Below are 11144 nucleotides of genomic sequence, written 5' to 3'. Positions count from 1 at the left end.
TTTGGCATTTTAAACAATGTATTAGTTATGACAAAATTATTGTTTTGGCAAAATTCGATAAGCCTGTCACCTCTTTCTTTTCTGTTGCCCAGACCATATCCTCCTGTACATTCTTCTACTTTTTCGTCTCCAACCTTTGCGTTAAAATCTCCCATTATAATTGTAACATCCTGCGTTTTAATGGATTTTAAAATATTGTGTAGGTCTTCGTAGAAAGTTTCAATATCGCTCTCTGGTTTGTCCGCAGTCGGAGCATAAACTTGTATTATGTTTAATTTGGGTTTACTCTGATTTAACTGTAAGAGGATAATTCTGTTGGAGTATGGAATGAAATTTACTACAGCTTTATCCATGTGTTTGTTTAGTATTATCCCGACACCATATTTGTGTGAACCGTCTTGACTTCCTGAATAGTATATTGTTTTATTGTTGATTTTCATCTTTCCTGAGTCGGGCCATTGGACATGGCTGATTCCTAAAATGTCTACATTCAGCCTTTCCATTTTAATAACGGCATTATGTACTTTTCCAGCTTGATGTAGACTTCTAACATTCCACGTCGCTACTTTGCAAGGTTTTCGCATGTTGACGACCGGGGAGGCCTTGCAGTCTTGTGAGTTTCCTCCTCTGCCGGATCTTGTTTTCCGAGTTTCATGATCAGTAGAGTGTTTGGTTATGTTGTTAGTCATGATGATTAACTAGGGATGCTCTATGAGCCTTTAATGCATTGGTTTCCCGTTGCCTTATGCATCTCCACGCCGTTGACCATGCCTGGTTCGTCCGCCTTTAGAAATGATTTCTCATTTCTAGGACAAGAAGGTGCCCTTCCACTTACCGACTCTTCCACCCGAAGCTGTTGGTCAGTAAGTGGGGGATTGCTTATACCGGCAATCACTCGGACGTCAGCGCCTCGTTTGTTATCTAGCAGGATGTACCGGATGATCATGATCGAGATCATCTCACGGGCAGGTGAGGTTGACATTTGAATAGGAGAGGCTATGTATTGCGCATCACTATCCCTTACTATCCCAGAGTTATTATACCCACGAGGAAAAATTTTTCCTGTAGTTGGCTGTATACCATTTATTACAAAAAACCATAAAATCCTTTATAAAAGGTATATTTGTTAAAATCCCTATACAGGGCCACATCACAGAACAGAACTAGTTTTCAATCGGTTGACCGATCATCATCAGTGTTTGCCTTGAGCTTACAATTAATAAAGTTGAGCTTTCTACAATGGTTACAAAAATCTCCTTTTTCAAAATTTTACGTTGGAAGGTGTTCTTAAGAAAAGGAGATTTGTAACCATTATAGCAAGCTCAACTTTGTTAATTGTAAGGTCAAGGCAAACACTGATGATAATCGGTCAACCGATTGAAAACTAGTTCTGTTCTGTGATGTAGCCCTGTATAGAGATTTTAACAAATATACCTTTTATAAAGGATTTTATGGTGTTTTTTTAGTTATTATACCATTATTGTTATACCATTAGTTAAACACAATGTTTTTAAAACTTTTTTGCCTCTTATTACTTTTTCGATAAGCCAAGGTTTATCGAGATATTTTGGATATTTGTCGAATCCACCACAACATATTTGTATATGGTTAAATACGATTATAGAGACCTGTTAATAATCTGAAAATTTATTAACAGAGAACGGCAGTTCTCGTCAGTGGCGCAGAATACCCCTACATGAGACACTATATTTACACGAAATTTTCGATTTTCTGAATATGACAGAATTGAAAATTGGACCAAATCCCATCTTAAAGTTTACGAAATGACTCGCCCATCCATATATCAAATCTCCATTTTGGTGGATTTTACGGCCCTTCCCATTTATCCAAAGTCCAAAGTCAGATCTTTGCGGCTTCTGAAGTACTGATCATTACCTTTCCAACGCATGTCTAATTTTGAAAATCGGTTATACCATTCAAAAGTTACCGAGCTCAGAAATATTAATCAATTTTTATTTAAAAAGGGGAAAATGTATGTGTGTGGAAAAGTTACACCGATCTGATTTTTTTTTCTGTATTTCAAGCGGGGGTCAGGGCCGATTCGGAACTGGTGTAGTTTGTGACTTTCGACCACCCATAAGCCAGCTATAGGGCTTGGTAGATACAAAATTGCATATTTTTTGGGCGTATAAATCTTAGGTTCAAGGCGATACAGGAAAACCGCAAATACATACGCTATATTCTCGTGTTGACGACTGGACTATTTGTAAAGTAGACTGTCCATCCAATTGAAGTTATCTTTTGTACAATATAAACCAGTTGTATTCTAATAATTGAATTATGAAACATCTCTAAACAGAAACAAGATTTTAACAGTCATATCAGTTTCTGTTTCTCATCTGAGATGAAAACCAGATCTGAAACTCAACTAAGAAGCTGTCGACAAACTTTCCAAGCATCAACTAATTTAAACAAAGTTCTATTATCGTCTTCTTTTGTTTTATCTCAATACCATTAACTTAAATTTTCTTTGACGTCTTAGCAATCACGGATACTCATCGGCGTGGCGGCACCTCTTAGCCCCCCGCCCCTCCCCAACGATTCTCCATTCTTTAACCCAGCTCCCTTGGGAATTGGAAGTTGAAAAACCATTCCTGACGCTCGCCTCTGGTATTCCAGAAATCACTGTATTCTAGATCTTATCCAGACTTCTTTTCTACACCGAGAAAACAATGTTCCTGTGCTCGAAATTGATTTATAGTTATTGGAAAATGAAACAAATCAATCGACTTATACACTAAGAGTCGGTATAGGTGAAATTTGCTAATCATTCTAGGCACGATAGGAGCCTATAATTTAAATAGTAGAACCTAAAAGAAAACGTATGACGCGAAAAAATCGCGTTGCTAAAGTGGAATTGGGCAGGACACGTCCCCAGATTGTAAGACAACCGATGGACAAAACGTATTGTCGAGTGAAGGCTGTGAGGAGAAGCGCTATGGAGGACGCCATGATACAATAACCCAAGATACGATAAGTAGCGTTCCTAATTTCGTTCAGGTCGCGTATGACGTCACGTTGTGAGTATATCCTTTAAATTTCGAATGCATTGCCATTATGATTTGGGGATTTTAGCTTTTAATATCAGTTGTGAAACTTTATAATAATTATTGAGAACATATTCTATTAATAAAAATCAATCAGAAACATGATTTTTTTTATTTAGGGGAGTGCATATAGATTTTCACTTCGGAAAAACTTTTAAAACCTACCCCGTTTCGATCGGATAAAAAAATATTTTTTCGGCCCACCCTACTCCTCATGATATGTTCCCCATATATGGAATAATTGTGGAGATAGTACACATCCATATCTGACACCCCGTTCTGGATTAAATTAGTTTGAAAGTGTGACAAGCACTTTAACAACTGATTTAGCAGTGTGTTTGTATAGTTATAAGCGAAATGATGTGTTGTGGTACGCTTTTTAGGATGCCTTTATACAGGAAATAATGATGGCAATAATGAAATACATGCTCTAAGAGCATGACAACACTGAATACAAACCTTAAAATATGATATAGTTATCTTCTTCAGGTGCCATCTCCGCTACGGAGGTTGGCAATCATCATAGCTATTTTAATTTTTGAGGCAGTAGCTCTAAATAGTTGTTTTGAGCTGCATCCAAACCATTCTCTCAGGTTCTTCAGCCATGAAATTCGTCTTCTGCCGATGCTGCTTCTGCCATCTATCTTTCCCTGCATTATGAGTCGCAGGATGCCATACTTCTCGCCCCGCATCACATGTCCGAGGTATTGTAGTTTTCTTTCTTTAATTGTAAGTTCAACTTCCTTCTCTTTACCTATTCTTCTCAGTACTTCATTGTTCGTAACTCTATCTACCCAGGAAACCCTCATAATTCTGCTATACGTCCACATTTCAAAGGCGTTAAGTCGTCTCATTGTCTCTACATTTAACGTCCATGATTCCAGTCCATAATATAGTACACTATATACGTAACATTTTGTTGGGCGTACTTTAAGAGCTAATGTTAAATCTTTGCTACATAGGACCTTTTTCATTTTCATAAAATTAGAACGTGCTTTCTCGATTCTGACTTTGATTTCTGCAGTGTAGTCATTATTTTCGGTTATAAGTGTCCCTAGGTAAGTGTACTTTTTTACTCTTTCGATCTGCTGGCCCTCTACTATCAAGATTTCGTTAGTATTATGGCTGTTTTTACTAATTTTCATAAACTTTGTCTTTTTGATATTGAGAGAGAGTCCGTACTCCCTACTACACCTTACTATTTTACTCATGAGTATTTACAGATCTTGTAAATTATCGGCTATTATTACTGTATCATCTGCATATCTGATGTTGTTAACTAAGACTTCATTTACTCTTATGCCGACTGTTTCATCTTCCAGAGTTTCTCGCATTACCTCTTCATGGAGGTGATAGTATGCAGCCTTGCCTGACTCCTCTCTTTATTTCCATTTCTTCAGATGTTTCTGTTTCAATTCTTACTATTGCTCGCTGATTGTAATAGAGATGTGTTATTAGTCTTAAATCTCTTTCATCTAGGTTTTTAGTTTTTAGAATTTCCATGAGTCGGTCATGTTTTACTTTATCAAACGCTTTATTGTAGTCTATAAAACAGACGTAAAGAGAACGGTTAACATCCAAACATATCTGTGTCAGCACGTTGAAGGAGAATAATGCCTCTCTGGTGCCCATTCTATTGCGGAACCCATATTGAGTGTCACTAATATCCAGCTCCAGTTTAGAGTGTATTCTGCCGTGGATAATTTTCAGCAGAATTTTCAAGGTATGTGACATTAAGCTTATGGTTCGGTAGTCACTGCATTCTTTGGCATTCACTTTTTTTGGCAAACACACAAATGCTGATGTCAACATTTCTCTAGGGATGATTCCCGTAGTATAGAGAGCGTTGAACAGTTCTACTATTATGTCCAGGTTTTTCTCGTTGACCAACTTTATCAGCTCGCTAGGTAATCCATCTGGACCAGCAGATTTAGTTGTATATATGATATAGTTATACAAAAGGAAAATACCCTCATTATTAAAAGTACTTCTTTATTAACTTGTATTATTGTATAATCTGTATTAAGAAGTTACTAGATACACTTATTCTAAAACATCTTATTAATTTAAAAGAGAACAGCACATGCTTTTCTCACACAAGGGATAAAATTCTCGATTACAGGCAATGTCGTTCCAGGTAGTAATAGCTCCGTCTTTAAGGATGCTTATACATTCTTCGTTTCCCCCATAATTATTGGGTTCATTGTACCGAGTATCCCAATTCGTAAACCTCACAGGTTCTCTAGCTAACCAAAACCAGTTGACTTTATCCTGCAACCTGTTGCCTGAAGTCCAAATAGCGGTATCATAACTATCGTAATTCACACCTTAAAATAAAATAACCTGTAGATATTAAGTGGTTTTTTGGTTTTTACTAGCACAATCAGATACATAAATTTACATAGATATAGAATATGCTTTGAAGGCCTGAAGTCTATAATACATTACAGCACTATAATAAAAAAATTTAGGACCAGCCATAGTAGAGGGCCAAGCTTCAAGAGTAACTCTTACTTTCTTAAAGCGAAAAATCAAGACTTGCAATTGTATAACTGACACACCAAGAACCAAAAGATACAGAAGAAGACGAAATAATAGATGAAAGGATATACAAACTGGACAGCTTGGAACATGAAAGTGTAACTCTACAAAAATAGATTAGAGGAGAAACCACCAGAAAAAACTTTAAATCAATAGAAGCACAATACAAACATACAGACAATTGTGTACACGCAAGAGCATGTAAAATAATCGGACTATAAGAAGCAGATAAAGTCAAAGGAAACCCTACTTAGGTGGAATTAGGTGGTATGCAAATATAATATCAATGTTGGACATAAAAATCGTCTAAAACACCCGGAAACTATTTTTTAAAAATTAAGAACATTATTACTAAAGACCAGCAGTCCGATGTTGTTTATAAAATAAATTGTAAAGACTACAATTCAACATACATTGGATAAACACATCAATATCTACATAGACGGATTATTGCAAACAAACATGGATTATAGACAAATTAAACAAAACCTTAGCCAAAAATTCAATACCCAAAATAATGGTCAAATAATAATAATCAAAATAACAATGCATTTTATTTTGAAAATGTACAGATTTTAGAAAAAGAGCAAAACTAAATAAAATATGTATATCGGAAATGATTCACATGAAGAAAGATCAAAATTGTATAAATAATAAGACATACATCAAGAATTATTTGATTATAGACCACAATTTAATAAATTGATTTTATTTTATAAATACTACATTAGCACATATTTTAAGTACGACCCTTAACTGTACATATTTTGAATTCTGCCATGTGGAAGAATTAAATATCAGATTTAGATAATATTAACAAGTTAGGATAACATTACAATATTGACTTGACATTTTATTTCACTTGCCTGTTGATTCAAGAAACTGCGTAATTTGGTCACTCTTTTCTTTATTCTGAATACTTACTAAGGACATTCCAACAGTTTGACATAATTTAATTGCGGCAGCCCAATTTACCTAAAATTGACATGTTCTAATAAGTATAAGGTTATTACATAAGCAAGTGTATTACTAGGTAAAACAGTGTATGTATGCACATATGTATTTTCAAAAGTTATGCATCACCTCAAAAGTATTGATTTTCAGAGTTGATTTTTTCATGAACAGGTTAACGTATTCTGCTAATTCTTTTTATTATTTTATATTTTTTTTAATGTTTATACAGTTGTGCAAAGGTTAACTCAAACTTCTTTTTCGAACTTATACCGGGTGAAAGAAAAAAATATTTTGTTACATTAAGTTTAAGTCATCCTGAAGGGAGGACGATATAAACTGCCCGTCAAAAGTTAGGGATATAGAAAAGTATGCTGATTTTCATAGCTGATTTTTTCGCGAACAGACGGATTCCGCTATTTTTTTTATTTTATCCTTTTCTATAGTATTTACACAGTTGTGCAAAGGTTTACTCAAACTTATTTTTTGTATTTATACCGGGTGGAAGAAAAAAATATGTTTTTCTTGTGTTAAGTTTGAGACACCCTGTAGGGAGAACGAGGTACAAATGTGAGTAAACTTCAGAATAATATTGTAGTTTTATGTTTTGTGAATATGCTGTTGTTTGAATGCCCCTGATATCTTTAGAAACAAAAAAAAATAGACCCTTTTGTAATTTAACATGTGTTTTAACCGAAACCAAAGTTTGAGACACGTTGCAGGGAGAAAAAGGCACAAAGGTGAGTATACCCCAATATTATGTTGTAGTCTCATATTTTTTAAATATTTCATTTTTTTAATTTTTCTGATATCTTTAATAACAAAGAAACTAGACGGTATTACTCTTTAATATGTTTTTCTATGTTTCACATGTGTGATGTGACGCATGTCGTCAGTTAAAACACATATTAAAGAGTAATATCGTCTAGTTTTTTTGTTATTAAAGATATCAGAGAAATTAAAAAAGTAAAATGTTCACAAAATATGAGACTACAATAAAATATCGAGGTATACTCACCTTTGTGCCTTTTTCTCCCTAGAAGGTGTCTCAAACTTTTGTTTCGGTTAAAACACATGTTAAATTGCAATACAAAATGTCCACAAAACAAAAGACTACAATACGACTTTGATATATACTCCTATTTTTACCTCGTCCTCCCTACAGGGCGTCTCAAACTTAACATAAGAAAAACATTTGTTTTCTTCCACCCGGTTTAAGTATAAAAAAAAGTTTGTGTAAACCTTTGCATAACTGTGTAAATACTAAAGAAAAGTCTAAAATAATAAAAAAAAATTAGCGGAATCCGTTAATCTGTTCACGAAAAAATCTACTATAAAAATTCAGCAGAATTTTCTATATCCCTAACTTTTGACGAGCAGTTTATAAGTATGGGTATACATCTAAATGGTATTATTGTAGTCTTATGTTTTGTGAACATTTTGTTTTTTGAATGTACCTGATATGTGTAGCAACAAAGAAATATTTGTTTTTATTCTTTAACATGACGTGTTTAACTGAAACAAATTTAAATTAACAATAAAAAAAGTTAACAATTCTTTAAAAACGGAAAGGCACATAACGTTAACAATTCTGGTTGACACTTTAAGAGTTATCTACCGCCCAAGTGAGCGCTATGCACAGCGCAACATAATACAGACCAGATTGTTTATTGGAGGCTCTGTGATATTTAGGGGTGGAATTTCCTTGAGAATAAGTACGAATTTGGTGTCTACGTGGAGGCTCTTTAAATAGCGAGAAGTACATTGCGCAGATTTTCTTTCTTTGAACACTTTGTTCCTTTCGCACTGTGACATATGAAATAATTTCATCATAGTGTAGTATAAGACATGGAATCCTCATGTATTGCATGTCGTAGTATAAGTACAAAAAGTTTTAGTAAATATTTTTTTTTGGCTTTAAGGTAAAACCCACACAGCCAGATACAAATTTTGTAAAAGAAAGTGCAAGGATTTGACACAAGGATTACACTCTTCTCGCCCAGGGGCCGATCAGGGCATTTTATAAACGATCAAAGGTAGGCCTCGGATAGATAAGGTCATTAAGGAAAGACATAAGGTAGCAGCAAAAGGTATTATTAAATTTGTATTTTTGTTATTCTGACGAAATATAACAAACAGTCGTAAATTTCTTTTCTGTTTAAAGCAAGAAGATACATTATGTTATATGGGCTTTCAATGTTCAATTGTAGAAGTTTTCCAAACAGCTCATTGGATTGAGCCCTATATTTTTGGCAATCAAAAAATATGTGGTCCAGGTCACAGATTTTATTACAAACTTCACAAAGATCACTCTCAAGTATTTTGATTTTATGTAAGTGTGCTGGATAACATCATGACCAAACTTCATTCTACTAATAGTGGTTATGATTTTGCGATTGTAATCGAACTTATTGTACCAAGGTTTTTTCCTCAATTTGGTTTCTAGTCTGGTGTAACGTGTTGAATTTGTAAAGGTGTATTCTTGCCAAAAGTAGGACCATTTTCTCATAATTTTTTTTTTGATATGTTTATTTGTTCATCCGTAGTTAATTGGTAATTTATCTGTTCCCCATTTATATGCTTTCTTTGGCAATTTCATCTGCAATTTCATTGTTTGTTATTCCTACGTGTGCTTTAACTAGATAATATCATTTGTTGTGTTTAAGTTGAATTTTAAAATTTTAAGAACTGAAAGTGAATCGGAGAAGATAATGGCATTCTGTTCCTCTTCCTGTTGTACATATTCTAGTGCTTTTAGAATTGCTATTGCTTCGGCTGTGTAGATAGATGTGTTTTTATGTAGCTTATAGTGTTTTTGTATACGTTTAGGTATTACAAAGGCACAACCTGTGCCGTCAGTGTTTTTTGATCCATCAGTGTATATTGTGACATAGTTTGGATGTTGGTCTAAAATTTGATTAAAAACTATGTTATTAAATGATGCTAATTCAGAGTAATGGGGTATATTCACATCACATACAACAAAGTGAACAAAGCAATCGATCTCTATATTTGTTTGTGGTTATAGGGTCACGTTTCTTAATGCTTCACAAATAGGAGGAGAGTTATTATGTAGTAGAAGAGTAAACATTTGCCAAAAATAATAAAAAAAAAAATAGCAGAATCTGTTCATCTATTCATGAAAAAATCAGCTGTGAATATGAGCATAAGTTTAGGTGTGATGCATAACTTTGGAAATTATGTTTACATTCATAGGAGGTATGGCGCTAGGTAAGGGCGTAGGCGTAGAATTTCGTGCCAATGTGTTTTAAGTGCATTCATTTTTTCGAATCCTGAGAAACTTCCAGAGAAAGAATCCAGAATGAAAGATTACATTATTACCTAAAGTCGAATGTCGCTTAGATTAACCAAAAAGTTTGATTTAGATGAGATATTTGAAAATAAAAATCACACTAAATTTTCTCTTTTTTTTTCAACCCTGTATGTAATTAAAATAAACATTATAGAAGTTAACAATAATGTAATATTTTATTCTTCGTGTAAATTTTTCAAAAATCAATTTTCTTAAAATTAAAAAAAAAATGCATTTAACACACATTGGCGCGAAATTTTGCACCTACGCTCTTAAAAATTATTGTATTGTATAGAACGAGTATATTATTTACAATTTACCTTTTTAGCTCCCAAAAAATATCGAAGTTTTGGATTATCCCCATCACACGATTCTAAAAAACAAAATTTTTATTATTAGTATTTTTATTATTTTTTCAAAAAAACATACATGTTTACCTCCCGTTTTGCACAAATAACTAAAGTAGAGAATTAAACTTATTAAACGGATCATTTTTATTAATTCTGATACAAACAGTTTTCAAACAACTAAACAAAATACATTTATATAATAAAGGGCATTTTTTAATTCAATTGTATGGTATTTTAAAATTATGGTTTTAGTTGAATATATCAAAGAAGGAATCTGAAGGAATAAATTTGCAATTTTAAATAGAAAATACGCTTAATTATTGCGAAATTAATAAAACATATTATTCTAAAAAATCCACAAGGAAAAAGTTTTCCTGTTTATTATTCTTCCTTATTATTATTCTAGGTTAAAAGACTACTAACCTTAAATACATTAAATTATAAATAATTACTTAACATGTAAATTCCTCGTGAATTTTATTTTTAATAAGAATGTTAATACATAACAAATAATGAGTTTTTTGAATTTTAAAAATAGCTAGACCTAGGAGATAAATATTTTGTTAACTATTATGAAAATGAATTGCATATTTTACAACAAAATACATATTTTTGGTAGTATACATGACAACAACCTTTGCGATAGTGTAGATATATTTCTTCTTCTTGTTTTTTTTTTCTTCTTATTCATCTTCTTCTTCTTATTCTTCTTGTTGTTCTTCTTGTTCTTGTTTTTCTTCTTCTTCTTCTTATTCTTATTCTTTTTCTTCTTCTTCTTATTTTTCCAATGGCGCTACAACTCTTTGTGAGTTTTGGCCTGCTTATCAATGATCTTCCATTCTGCCATGAAACCATGTTCATGGTTTTAAGATCACTCTCTACGTCGTCTATCCATATTTTACAGTGCCTTTCGTGAGCGGC

General features: G+C 33.2%; 1 protein-coding gene across 1 annotated transcript; it reads right to left on the bottom strand.

Annotated features, from left to right (window-relative positions):
- Positions 1–5043: 5043 nt before the first annotated feature.
- LOC114331401 (perlucin-like) lies at positions 5044–10413 on the bottom strand. The gene is made up of 4 exons (XM_028280981.2): positions 10311–10413; positions 10194–10246; positions 6476–6584; positions 5044–5395 (listed from the first exon to the last, which is right to left on the bottom strand). Exons 1-4 carry the CDS (start codon positions 10363–10365, stop codon positions 5130–5132), a joined length of 483 nt encoding a protein of 160 aa, XP_028136782.1. The 5' UTR covers positions 10366–10413; the 3' UTR covers positions 5044–5129.
- Positions 10414–11144: the final 731 nt, after the last annotated feature.

This window comes from Diabrotica virgifera, chromosome 2 (assembly GCF_917563875.1).
Source record: "Diabrotica virgifera virgifera chromosome 2, PGI_DIABVI_V3a".
NCBI lineage: Eukaryota > Metazoa > Arthropoda > Insecta > Coleoptera > Chrysomelidae > Diabrotica > Diabrotica virgifera.
Note: the sequence above shows the minus strand (reverse complement) of the source record. Positions and strands in the feature narration are given on the sequence as shown.